At 33.5% G+C, this 14,978-nt stretch overlaps 1 protein-coding gene across 2 annotated transcripts in view; it reads left to right on the forward strand.

The window, feature by feature from the left end:
- LOC123711977 (glutamate receptor-interacting protein 2) overlaps positions 1-13,732 on the forward strand; it is a 199,393-nt gene extending 185,661 nt beyond the window's left edge. For both annotated transcript variants that reach the window (XM_045664874.1, XM_045664875.1), the window contains 4 exons: positions 224-703; positions 2,757-2,956; positions 4,752-4,859; positions 9,613-13,732. In XM_045664874.1, coding sequence (XP_045520830.1) covers positions 224-703; positions 2,757-2,956; positions 4,752-4,859; positions 9,613-9,690 — 866 coding nt within the window. In that variant the 3' untranslated portion in view covers positions 9,691-13,732. The remainder of the gene's footprint in view (positions 1-223; positions 704-2,756; positions 2,957-4,751; positions 4,860-9,612) is intronic.
- Positions 13,733-14,978: the final 1,246 nt, after the last annotated feature.

The raw sequence follows: 14,978 nt of genomic DNA on the forward strand, positions 1-14,978 counted from the left end.
TTCAATAACATGTATGTTTAAGGTAACGAACTGTTAATAATTAAATGTCCCATCTCTAATAAATTTTATTTCATAATTTTAATACTTAAACAGTATTTGTATATATCGAAATAAATAATAGACAGAAACAATATCTTAGCAATAGTAAATTATAGTCTGATAAAAGCTCATATTTATTTGTAACGTCTCACGTACCTTCATTTCTCATTTATCCAATTTTCAGGCAATTCCGAAGTAATAGAGTACGCTGTACCAGACAAGTCCCGAATAATAGATAAACAGCCGTACTCACCGACAGACGAAGATAAACTTATGGCCTCCAATTTCAATTCGTTCATTCAAGACTTACCCTTGCCGAATTATTCACTCAATAATTCACTCAAGACGTTTCACTACGAGAATACGTGCATTATCCCCGAGACTTTGAAGAAAACGAATACAAGAGAGGACGATGTTCAGCAAATTGAAATTTTAACTTCGAATATGAAGGATTGCCAGCTGCACAACATGGAGAGGTCGTCATGCAAATGTGACTATGTGCAGATGGGTCCTTATAGTATAGTCTCCCCGAACCGGCGTAACTGGGATAACGACTACAACGGTATATATACTGTGACGACCCCGCAAAAGTCGCCGTTGAAACCCATGGCGGGATCCAGCTTTCAATTTTCGAATAGTCCTATTTATGAGAACGATGTCCCAGGTATGTGTTCACTATTTTTTTTTTCTTTCATTATTTTAGACATAGACATAACATTTATTACTAAAAAAACACACAGAGATACACATAAAATAAAAATAAATAAAAAATAATAATAATAGAGAAATAACAATTTTTTTTAAAGAGAAAGGTTCAATCGTGTAATGCGTGTGTTCTGTGGTTGTAATTGGCCCTGGCTCAGCATTATGCTGAGGAGCAGAGTTGTTCCACAGCGCTGGTCATTCTGCCAGAGACCACAGCAGAGGGTATGGTTGAGTAGGCAGGATCCTCCGCTCTCCCAACTGTTAAAGAAAAAAGACGACTAAGACTTATTACTAAAGTAAAAATACAGGTTTATATAGTTAAAACGTTTGTACACATCAATCACAGAAGTATATCATCACAAGTGAATAATAATAATAATCTTTATTTCTTCTCTCACATATACATACATATCAGATTATTATGATTAAACTAAGATGATAACATTTGGAAGTGTATGTGAGAGACTGGTCTCTGTAACAGGAGACCTGAGTGATAGATAGCCTGAGTGATGGAGAGGCTCTCCACCACCGGACCGGAACACGTACAATCAGGTCATTGTCATAAGATACAATAGAAGAAAATAAGCAAGTGCTAAAGGAAAAAAAAATGGAAACGGAGTCGTAAAAATAAATTTGGTGTGTGTTTGTGTCTGTGTGTGTGTATGCGCGTGCGTGTGTGTGTATGTGTGGGCGAGTGGGTGTGTTACAGAGTAACAGTTATTAAATCTTCTGTTTCATCATAATGAATGACTGTGATTATATACTTCTGGTTTACAAAACCAGTAACTTTATTTTAATAATAAGTCTCTGTATTTGAAAATATAATATTTTGATAATTAGTAAGCGTTTTTAGTAATCTAATTATATTATATTTTATTGAACATACACATATTGATCACCTTTAAATATATACAATTTTACATCTGTTCCAATGTTTTTCTTCACAAATAGCATTTTCATGACAACTCGTACACAAATATTTATTAATTAATTATAAAAAGAGAAACAGTACATCTTGCCTTTTTATTTTTATTTAATTGGTCACAATTTCTCCGCCCACCGAACTGACGACATTCATAGCGGTGATATATAATATAATGTATATATTATATACAATAATAGTTCAAATTTTAATGCTTTTTATAGAAATTAATTTTGATTATGTATAAACTAACAAAACATGACCGCTTATAGAAATTGATATCAATGTAGAGTACACAATATTGTTTGGTAAATATTGACCACTGAAGTAATTAAATATGGCAGATCACGCAACTAAAATAACATCCGATAATAATTATTGGATATGAAATACGATACATTACCTAATTGTATCTCTACCACGAAACTAAGAAAATTAGGTTCCAAGTTCGAGTTTCAAGTTTCGTTGTTGACCTTTTAAACAATTGCCAATCAACAAAATAAATATCTAATGCTTACGTGGAAACTTAATATTGAAATTAGAAGTTATTGTGCGACGTTCTGAAAGTTTGCCGATTTTGCTTAGAATGACTTAGGGCTAACTTGAGGTTATGTGATACTCTCGCGAGTACGTTGGTGGCCATTTTGTTTTTTTTTAGGTTCGTCATTCCTTGTCCGTAGTTTATGTTAGGTCCGGCCAGCCTTGGATACTCGCAATGACACAATGCTAGCGACTGTGATGCTGGCTTTTTTATAATAGGTTTTTGTTTAGTTTCGACATTCCTTGTCCGTAATACAGGTTAAGTGATCCCGCCACCTATTGACACTTGCAATGACAGAGGACTCGAGTGCGTTGCTGGCCTTTTTAGAATAGGTTTTTATCTAGGTTCGTCATTCCCTTTCATTTTTTCATGTTAAATGATGCCGCGGCCTATGGACACTTGCAATGACAGGGGGCTCGAGTCCATCATTCCTTGTCCTTAGTCTATAGACACTCAGGTTCATCCTGTCCTTATGTGGACGCAAGGGTTTCCATTATCCTACTACCTAAGTATACCACCTCAGTCTAATATGATTGTTAAACATTTAAGGTCTCTACAGCAGCGATACGCTATCACCAGCTCGGGGTTCTGTTCATCACGTTATACTATATAAGGATGCAATATACGATGATTATGGGTTCTCCGTCTCCGATGGTCTATATGAAAGGGGGGTCTACATCAATAGGATACGTAAAGGTGGACCAGCAGATATCGTTGGGCTGTTACGTCCGTATGACAGGATTTTACAGGTCAGTGGTCATTCATAGCGAGGATTATATACTATCTATATTTTTATAGAAGACAAGAGATTCAAGAGAGAGAGTCATATATATGAGCAGTGTTGGCCTTGTGGCTTCAGCGTGCGACACTCATCCTTGAGGGCGTAGCTTCGATACCCGGCTAAGCACCAATGGAATTTCATTCTATTACATTTAACATTCGCTCGAATGGTGAAAGAGAACATCATGAGGAAACCGGCAAGCCTTAGATCCAAGAAGTCGACGGCGTGTCCAAGCACCTACTTGCCTATTAGATTGACAAATGATCATGAAACAGATACAGAACTATGAGGACAAGAAATTCTTTTAGTCAGGATCGCTACTATGCCATAACATTTAAATGTAATTACGCATTTTTAATATCATTATAGAATTTATCTTCAATAATTAATGCGTTGAAATTGTTGCTTTATTTTTCCATGACTCGTCAGCCGTTATTAATTACATCAATCGTTCTCATGACCTGAATTATATTTATAATCTTTGCTCCTATCGGAAATGAATACTGCAAAAAGCCTATTAAAAATATTGAAATTTTAAATATGTTTAAAGGTGAGGTTTGTAGATGTTAAAAATATTGTTTTATTGTTAAAAAATATATAGATAACTGATGAAAACATAGGTTTGCAAATTACGCGGTTTTGATCACCTAAAATATATTTGGGCCTTGTATCTGTTTCATTGTGCCTAACAAGCCGACGACTTGAGTAAGTCTAAGTTTTCTCACGAAGTTTTCCTTCAACGTTCGAGAAAATGTTAATGCACATAGAAAGACAGACCATTGGTGCAGAACCGAGGATCAAAACTATGACCTGAAGGAACGCATTTAGGAACGAAATGGTCATATGAAAATATAAATATTATATTTATATATATTAAATTAAATATAATATTTTAAATTGTCATAGATAAAATAAATTAAAATTCTTTTACATGCTCTGCCGGCGAGTTTTAATAACTGAACGTCAGGTTAATATTTCGTACGGTTTTTTCAACAACGGTATTCGCTGAACTCCGTTCCATACCGTTTGTCAAAGGGAGTCGTTATGAAATATCAAAAAATACCTAACGCCCCCAAACTCTACTACAATATAAAACGTGTTCTTTATATATTATGTTATAAACGTTCGAAGTGTTTATATGTCACATATTAGTGATCAAAACCAATCACCATAGTTGACGTTCTAATTATGAGCGTACTTCGTAAGGCCCTGAAGAGCTAGGCGATATTGTTTTCTTTTATCTATTATCTTTGAAATGAAAATACATTGCTTACTCATTCCTGTTTACAAGCTAAAAACTTAATTATACAACCCCAATAATTAGGTAATAAGAGATATTAAGCTGTGAACTACGACTGATTTCATTTTAAATAGAGCAATGTTACAATACAGTCGTAGTAGTCGTAGGTTCACTCCCCGAACCACTCCAAATTTAACATTCGCTCGAACGGTGAAGGAAAACATAGTGAGGAAACCGGCTTTAGAACTAAAAAGTCGACGGCGTCAAGCAGAGGAGACTGATTGATGACACCTACTTGCTTAATAGATTGATGATAAGACAGATACATAAATCTGAGGCCTAGACCTAAAATATGTTGTAGCACCACTGTTTCTTTTAGGTTTTATAAACACAAGTAGTTATAGGGGAGGGGCGTAAAGAAACAGTTAATCATACAATAAAATTACAACAAAACATGTAATTTGCGCAATGCTATCTGATTTTTACGAAAAAATGCCATTTTTAATTATTTATTTCTGAACAGGTGAATGGTACACGAACGGTCGATTATGACTGCTGCTTGACTGTGCCTTTGATTGCCTCTGCGGGTGACCGATTAGAAATTGTCGTGCAACGGCTAGCAACTTCACGGGTAAGAGTTTTATTCAATTACGCAGTGGTAAAAGCAGGGTTGGACTATAATTTAAGCATGATTTTAACCAAGAGGTCGTGCATTCATATCTAGGCAGTACATTGTGCACCATTGATTTTTAGATAAGTTTAATATTTATGTGATTAAAGCACATATATGTGTCGCATTGGTGTTACTACCGTCGTCCGACATTATAACTTAATATTTAAACACAGGCGCAGGCGCCGATCAGAGAGCTACTACCGTCTGAACTCAACGATCGATTCTACGCACTACTGACAAATTGACTTTAACACATTGACAACTTACAACCTGTAAGATTTCGTGATGTTCCCATTCTAATAAAACGAATTGCATCAGGTTCGTTTATTACGTAATCTCTGACATATATATATAATCAGTCCATTCAAAAATGGGCCCAAATCAGCTTTTAGTTGCTGCCATCAGCAAAACTGTCTTTCAGTGGCGCCTTACTAACTGGCAGTGACAAGCTGTGAAAACATCGTGATCGGCACGTCCTAAGCACAAATATCGATATGTGTAAGGCACAGAAGGCTGATCACCTACTTGTCTACTCTCTCTTAGTCGGCGGCTCATGTTTGACAGTGTATAGTTTTGAGGACAATGAGTCGTCACTTGATCGGTCCATCTGCAACGTTCATATGATTTTTTTACCCTCTGTTTTGGTAACACAGACCACGATCAGTTTCTCCAAGTTCTCAACGCCTCTATGCGTTGTATGGCCGAAATAAGATACAACTCGCTGTCGGAATACGGTAGACACGCGAGTCTGTATACGGAAATGGTTCAGGAGCGATGTATTGATGCGAGTTATTCTACGTTATTCTTAGCATTCGCCTCCAGCACCACATCTCAAAGGCATCAATTCTTTGCCGTTATCGAGCCAAGATAGTTCACGTTCACAAGAAGATAGGACCTTGTCTATTAGACAACATATAAAAATCTGAAGCCGACCTGAACCAATGTTTGTTTTGTTGCTTTTACTCAATTCCGCAAAATATTACACGAAGAGTTATTGTTACATACAATGATTTGTGCAATTATGGTGAATCAATAAACAGATTGGATACTGTACAACGTGTGTTGATTGGATATTACGTGACACCCAAAAATGTGGCAATTTAAAATTGCTATGGATTTATCAGCATTGCAATATTTTACAGGCGTCCGGTTTTAATTATTAAGTACGTTTAACATAACAGACAAATGTTTGTTTTAGTTATAGTTTCAAACCTTTTCTGTATATTTGAACGTAATTTGTTCTACGTTAAACAACAACACGACACAGCTGTACATTTATTTACACACTTACAAAACTTATTAAATTATTTGCTTTTAACAATGAGGGTAACAAGTTGTGCTGAGCGTAACTGTTGTATGACAAAACGTTGTACAATATGAAAGCTGTAGTTCGTGCTTATTCCAAATTCTAAATCTTACCTTGAGTACCTACTATATTTCCTGATATCAGGAAATAGATAGAAGATAGAAAGTCTAACCGTTCAGATTATCTAAATTAAATATACATGAAGAAATCCTTTCTATATATAGTGTTAGGTTAGAACCAGCTGCCCACTGAAGTATTTCCGAACCAATTCGACTTAGGGTCCTTCAAGAAAAGAACGTACCAATTCTTGAAAGGCCGGCAACGCACTTGCGAGCCTTCTGGCAATGTGAGTGTCCATGGGTATCGCTTCACATCAGGTGAGCCTCTTGCCCGTTTGCCTGCTATTACATAAAAATAAAAAATAAAATTACGGCGAAAAGATTGATTATAATAATAAAATAAGTCTGTCGTCTCATAGAACTTTATTTGTAGCAACTGAGATATAAAAACAGGGTTGACACAGGTTTGTAAAACACAATCGCATACAACGTTTTACCTTGCGTCTTTTGCTTTATTTTCAGCCCCTGTTGAGCATATCGAGTATAAGTCGTGGTTAACGCGAGATTTACATGGTAATAATAATAATAATTAATTCTAGACTATAAAAATTACAAATCAGATGTCTATTAGTTTTGATTTTATACACTTAGTTTACGTTAGTTATTGTTATTTTCATAACTTCGAGTTATGAATATTTTTATGAATCTTTGACTTAAGCTTCGACTCCATCCTTTCCGTAAACATACAGGGAGAATGGGAGAATGGTTATATCTATAACAGCCTTTTTAAATCTAGGCTGTAGTTTCCGTTTAAAGCTCTAAATATGTGTTGTAATAAAATATGAGTTGATAGTATCTATTGGATTTGAATCTATGTGGACGCGACTGCCTAATACTACACCTAACTATTTGGTTAAACGGAGAATATCCAACAGAAGTAAATATCTTTTTTCGATGACATAGCATTGTATGTGCAAAACCAGTTCAATTTATTAGTTGGAAAATATTTAATATCGTCTCAAAGAGAAACCTTTTTACGTACGATTGCCTAACGCATTTCGGAAAGCAATTATTGGGACGTTACCGTTTTGATCTCAGTCATTTCGGTTGCCCATATTAATTTTTTATTCCCTGATTTTTCTAAACAAATTATTTTAAGTTAAACATTATTTGTATTTCTTTAAAAATTTATACATTTTAGAAAAATAAAATAAAATTTAAACTAAAAACTAAATCTTACGGTTCATTAAATACAAAAGAAAATATATGAACAAGACAGGATATTGTAAAAAAAAATTTAAAGAGAGACAAGGAGACTTTTAAAAGAGTTTAAAGAGGAAAAGCATCCATAAGAAGAGAGGTTAATAGAGCAAGACATTCTGTATTAGTACAAGTCGTGATTCTAACAAACGAGCTCAGGATAGACAGTTGCACACAAAAAAAAAGTGTAAACCTCTAGGCCAACTGTTCTTTTTTTAACATACTACAATGACATAAGAACAAAAACTATATATTTTGTAGAATATTGGTTACTCGAATTCATGGCTAATACTCTGAAATTCAAACTTGGCCATTATACTATTTTCTTACCGTACTTTTCGTCTTTATCTAATATTGACGTTCATGTGTAAATGTACGTGAACCTTTCAATAGTGTACCAATTCTTAAAAGCTGCCCCTTTGCTTCCTATTATATTTGAAAAAAAGTAACTTAGTTCAAACCACCAGTTGTACTACCCTTTTTGTATTTTTAGGTCCTTACATATGAAATTGGCGTTTTGTATGGGAGGAACAAAAAGTCGAATATTTTTAAATATAATATATTGAATTAATCAAAGTATGTACCATTGTTTTCTATGCACTTTTGCCATCTCATAGATAGTTCATTGATCCCTTTACTAAAAAAACAGTCGGACGGAAATCAATAAAATCTGTGAAGGCGATTTGGACTGCCCCATCAGAGTAAATTTTTTTCCCTTGTAAGAAGTTGTCCAAATTTCGAAAAAAATGGTAATCTGCTGGAGCAAGGTCCGGGGAGTACGGAAGATGTCTTATTGGAATGTCAATTGAAGCTCTTCTAATTTGGTAGCCGTCTGTTGTGCAGTGCGTGGTCTAGCGTTCTCGTGAAGTAGCAGTGGCGTGGAGCGATTGACCAGCCTAGGTTGTTTAGCCGCTAGCTTTTCCATCATGGATTTCAATTGCTGACAATAGACATCAGCCGTAATAGTCTGGCCAGATTTGTGAACGCTGCAATGAACAATAGCGGCACTAGTCCAACAAACGCTTACAAGTAACTTTTTTGGGGCTAATTTTCGCTTGGGGCAGGATTTGGCTGGCTGGCCAGGATCCAACCATTGCGCTGAGCGCTTTCGATTATCGTAAAGAATCCATTTTTCATCACAGGTAATGATTCGGTTTAAAATACCTTCATTATTGTGCCGGTTCAGTAAGTTAACGCAGAAGTCTTACTGGTAATCTTCCCAATTTGCTTCAAGTGAATTAAAACAGTTTTAACACTATCACCGCAGCCTGCAGCTATCTTGGACGTGGTTTGCGATGGATCCGCTTCCACAATAGCCTTCAATACTTCATTATCAACTTGGGTCTCAGGCCGTCCACGGGGCTTGTTCTGCAGGTCGAAATTTCCAGAACGAAAACGTTGGAACCAAAAACGAACTGTGTTTTCTTTTGCAACATGACCGCCATACACATCATTCACCCTTCGAGTCGTTTCCGCAGCACTAGTGCCACGGCGGAACTCGTACTCGTAAATAATGCGATACTTTAAGTTTTCCATTTTGTAAAATGAGTGACGCAAACAGAAAAAAACAGAACAAAAAAACAAATGACGGTCATCAAAGCACAAATATATAAGTAAATAGCTGTACAAATTTGAATTTGAAATTCCTAACCAAAGAGTAGGTATTTGAGGTCAAAGTGGCCAGTACGACAAAACGCCAATTTCATATGTAAGGACCTAATATTTTATTTAGGCCTTAAATATATTTCATTGATAACTTGTCAGCGAACAACTGTTCTGTTGTCCTACGTTTGAATGCCGGCGATACACCAATTGTACGTCTATATCCAACAATCCCGATGACGTGTGCCAAGAAATACTTTAAGAATTGAACATGAAAAATGAGATGCAATAATTTCATGAGTCCAATATGTACCGCCTCAACTATTAGAATTTTACTAAACCCGTATTTTTTTTTTCAAAAACATAAAAGTCACATGAATTAATTTTGTTTTAATTTTTTTATAATAAATTTTTAATTATTACTTTGTAGTCTACGAATATTGTAAATACCGTATAGTTAGAAGGTAATTCTATTTTGTTACAGGATTTAAGAAACATTCGTCTAGATGACAGTTCGAGCCCCAGTGAAAGTCCCAGCAGCATTGTGACTAAGACTATTTAGTGCATAACCCGTTTCTAGTGCAGGAACACTAAAATCTAAGCAATAGTTTGTACAACGGTTGCCATGGCAACATGCAGCAACATTAGAGCTAGTTTAGCGCTAAGAGTGAAATCTTTTTTAGGGGTGAAAATATAACATGAACCTACCAACTAATGGGACAATTGTAATAAAAATGCTTGTCGTATTCCAATTGCGGTGCATTTTCAATTACCGCTTAACTGTCTTAGGTTAACACTGTTATAGGTTTTACGAGATTGGCAAAAATTACGAACACTTTCGCAACACATGTATAAATAAAAGTAAAATTACGTCTAAATCTTCTTATGACTTTAATGTTCTATAGATATGAACAATAATTGTATAAATAATTAAGGGCTCAAATATAGCTGTGTATATTGTGCAGTATTGAGCTTATGTGGTGGTTATATATAGTATATAAGATTAATGTATAGAATTATATATTACTATTGTATTAGGAAATTGCAAAATGTCTTAAATATGTTGGATAACAATTACACACCTGAAATCTGTTTTGTTTAAATTAAATATTTTGTAAACTTTGTTGAAAAACAAGGGTTAGGGGTGGAACGGGTTCCATTATCGCTAACAAGCGACAATCTCTTTCAGGCAACCCAATACAGAAAAAAAAATGCTGAGAGTTTAAGGTAAGTATACTCTTTGAATCCACATGAGTGATTGAATTTGGGTAAAACAATTATCTCATGTAACCTGACTCGTGGATAACAATGACGCAGTAATGTGATATTCCAAAGTCTCTCTCCTTATGATTTCCAGGCGCGATTAGATCAGACGAGGAAGACGTGCGGCAGCTTAGAACTAATGTAATGATGGAAAAAATTCTAAATATATGTATTTCTGTAAACAATAAATTCTTTGCAAAAAAACCTTTTTCTAAATTATATTATTTAGCAGTGTTGGCCTATTGGCTTCAGGATGCTAATCTCATCCCTGAGGTCGCAGGTTCGATTCCGGCTGTGCAACAATGGAATTTATTTCAATGTCTACATTTAAGATTCGCTCGAACGTGAAGGAAAACATCTTGAGGAAACCGGCTTGCCTTAGATCCAAATAGTCGACTGTTTCAAGCACAGAAGCCTGATCACCTACTCTCTTATTTGATTAGATGGTGAAGAATCAGATACAGTAATCTGAGGCCCAGGCCTAAAAAGGCTGTAGCGCCACTGATATATTTATTTATAGAATCTATCTAGTATATAATATGATGTATGCCAATACAATAAATACTGTTATATAAGTATGTATTTAATAAGCAACTACAACAAGTCAATCTCAATTCGAGTTGGATGGAAAATTGTTAAATCTGTATATTCATTGAAATTTGTAACGTTTTATAAAATTCAGAATTGAAACAATAGCTTTTTATAAATTAGCTCCACCAGATATCGTCGACTGCATTTCGGTTTGGATAAAAGCCAACAAACTATCTTCGCTGCTAAAATCTCCCAAAAATATATCATTTTGAATTGTATTGCACTATATTTTTCAAAATAGAAACGCGACACGGAAATTGGATGATAAAACTGCTGTAAAATATGATAGAAATACGTCCTGTTACTTATATCATAAATTACTGTATATATTTTACTTTGACCTTTGTATTATAAGTTGATAACGTTGGCAAAGTAGTCAATTTGAGACCCAATTAACCTCGTGTGTACACCGAAGGTAAGTATTTACATATAAAGGTGAACCGTTTGAGGCAAGGATAACGCCAATGTTTTTTCACTTTCGATGTTATTGTAATTCCTCTCTTGTATGTTTCCTTTATAAGCTCATGCGTATATGGTATATTGAATATATTGTATTGTTTAATATCTAACTGTAATAAATTAATTTTTTTGTATTAATTTAATGGCAAAATTAAAAATTTTGTTTATTCTAATTACAATAAAACATAATTAGTATATAGTTAAATGATTACTACTAATGAATTGTCAACGATATAGTTACGAAATATATGTAATTAAATATCTAGGTAATTTTATATTGTTGTTGAAGTCAGACTGATAGCGTTTTATAGATGTTAAATGAACGATAAATTATAATTGCTATGGGTATCCCAGCTTTGAGTTTCAGTGCTGAAATATTTTAAGACGTCTATTAAAATCTTTGCCCTACCTAACCTACTTATAAAATCTTAAGGAGGAAGGAAGTCGTTATGCTATTCGATAGGTAAGAAAAATTAGCCATGAAAGTGAAATTTACTCTATTAATATCGTGTTATTCAGAAATATAATACATTTAACTCAATCAAGAGCACGGATTTTCATTTAAGTTTATCGGATAACTTTGAGTCTTTGAGTGAGAGAAATCTAAATATTTTTCATCACAAAAACCCTAAGCTGGATAACTCTTATAGCTACGTCCCCAAAGGTATATCCAAAAACGTATGGTTAAAAAGATTAGCTGTATAATTCAAATTATGTAAATAATATATCGAGAAGCGTTTATAAAATAAGTATTATTATTATTATATTATTTCGTTTTTGGCCTTGTAAAATAAGCATTTCTTCAATGTCAGTTTATATAAAATGCACTTAAGAATCGTTGTCAATAAATAATTGGACGTGGAATTTTCAAACAAAAGACGAAAGCAATTCGTTTAATTATGATTGGCCAACAGAGTCTTGTCCAATCACAGACACGCGACTCCGTTCGGCTAATCACCATTGTTTCGTCATTTGTTCTACATCGTCATCTCGACGGTCTTATTCATAAAGTCACAATAAACCTTAAGATGGTTTTATTAAGTAATTTCTTTACACGTAATAGCTATTTGGTTTTATATAACTTATGGATAGTGTATTATTCGGAACTAAAAGCAACGTTATGTTTAATACGATTAAAAAACTTATAAGTATGATTTTTTTTTGCAAAAAACTAAATCGATAAAAGCTCTAAAGTTTTGGCCGTATCCCACTTATGATACTAAAATAATTAACGTGACCTTTATAACTAATAGTGGCACGTTTATAATAATATAGTGTATACTTATGGCCGAGCAAAAATAAAAGGTTATATCTACACTGAGATTCTAGTTTAGAAATCCAAATTTCGAACCAGAATCTAATTGAATGAATTTTCATTTTTTATAAAGAACTTCATTTCGCGACGACAAAGGAAGTAGATTAACCAAGTTAAGTAAAAAAAGGAAAACCATCTCTATTGAAAACTTAAATAATTCATTAAGCACATAAAATTGTTCTCAACGCAAAACAAATCATTTCATGACTAAATACGTGTTCGAGTTCATTGCGTTTAATACACAAACGTTTCAAACAGACCTTTGTCACTTATACCGGTGTATTTGCAATAAGTCCTTGCACCGACGTAAATGATTCAATGTGTTCAGTATTAAAAGACAGATATGCCTGTGCACAAACAAATAACACAATACAAATGTATTTATTTCAGTATATGTCATAAAACAGATACGTTAATAAATGAAATATTAAAAAATCTTAAATATACTTCAAGGCTTTCAGGTCCATATGAACGATGAACACATTTAAAAAACAAAGTCAACCGGAAAGGTGGACTTGCTATGATTGCAGTGCTGTTGACAAATCGCAAGCAAACAAAATATGGCATCGTTTCAAAATCCGTTATACATTCCCCCATAGAGAACATTTTCAAGAGAAACGTAGATCGTTTTTTATTCAATATCGAGTAAAAACTATTTGATTTTACTTCCGTGCAATTTAGAATACAAATTGAATGCATCTGAAAGGACTGCATGACATAAAAACGTTTATCGTTGCCCATAAGCTAAGTATTTTCATTTTCAATTATAATATGATTGAAGAACAAAGTTAATCACAATTGAGTGACCTAATAGCGCATACGTATTGATTGTAATAATTGTGTAGATAGCAATTTTTTACGTTTTATTTTTATACCCGTAATGTAAGTATAATTTATATTAAATGTCAATTAATGTTTAACTAATTGATCATAGAAGAGCCTAGCTACTGATCTAATAAAATTATATGCGTGATTATACTGGAGTTTCATTTTTAATTGTTACGTTTAACTGCTATTGTTTAACTTTCTTCGCATAGGTAAGTACACTTACGAACGTCAACGGAACTTTTGATTGATTCTAAACTTACATTAACTACCAGTTCGCAAGTCAAGGACGTACAGCGGGCAAGAACTGGCAAGAAACTCTGCCACTCTTTTTCATCGTCAAGTATGACTTAAGTCAAATAATATTATAATGTTATTATATTATTCTGTAAAATTAATAAAATAAAAAATACCTATTGGGTACTGACAGTGGCTGTGTTATATATGAAGAGCTTGAAGCGTTACGCGTCTTTATAGTGATTTCAAATAGTTAAAATATTTCATAGATACAAAATTCCAGAAGAGAAAAACTAATATAGTTATTTTTTATTCTTTTAACTTTTTCGTATAATATACAATAAAATAATAAATTAGCCCGAGTAGCACCTTCAAATCCCACAACGGTTCTCTTACACAGACGCCACGAATATTGTTTTTACTCATGTGTAAATATTAACTTACTATTGATATGATTTTAATATTAATTTCCGACGATACTATAAGATAAAAGTATCTCTTCATCTATAAGTAAGTCTCATAAAGAATAAAACAAAATTAAAAAGGCAGGCTATGTGTCAAGACTGCGTAGAAAGGAAAAACGGTTCTACTCATTTGGTAAACGATATTTAACTATTCATATGCATATAACGACATTGCCTTTACAGTTCAGCATTTAACTTGGGACAGGCTATAGTTCAGTATTTTCTGATGAATACGTTCTGAGGTTTTTTGAAGTGTTCCTTTTGGTTTCTTTATAACACATTCAATAATTCATTAATAACAAAAATATATAATAACGATAACAATGATAGTAATAATTCTATTACAATTAATGAAATTCTGTAATAATCTTAGTAGTAATAATTGTATAATTTGTATTCATGTCTATGATTCTAAAATCCTTTTGTTAAACGTTATCTAATTTAACCAATTTCTGCAAAGTTCACGCACATAGTAGATCACTTTTCAAAAAAATAAGGTCATAAAGAAGTTTCACTTCTTACGTGTGTAACTAGATTTAAGTTTTATACTTAGAACAAAAATGTTATTCTTGATTTGGAATTAAATATATTTTTTATTAACTCTAACAATTACTTTATATGGAAGTAAAATCAGCTGATTGACACAAGGGTCAATCACCCATATATATAATATATCACATATATATAAGATTTATA

Source organism: Pieris brassicae, chromosome 7 (assembly GCF_905147105.1).
Source record: "Pieris brassicae chromosome 7, ilPieBrab1.1, whole genome shotgun sequence".
Classification (NCBI taxonomy): domain Eukaryota; kingdom Metazoa; phylum Arthropoda; class Insecta; order Lepidoptera; family Pieridae; genus Pieris; species Pieris brassicae.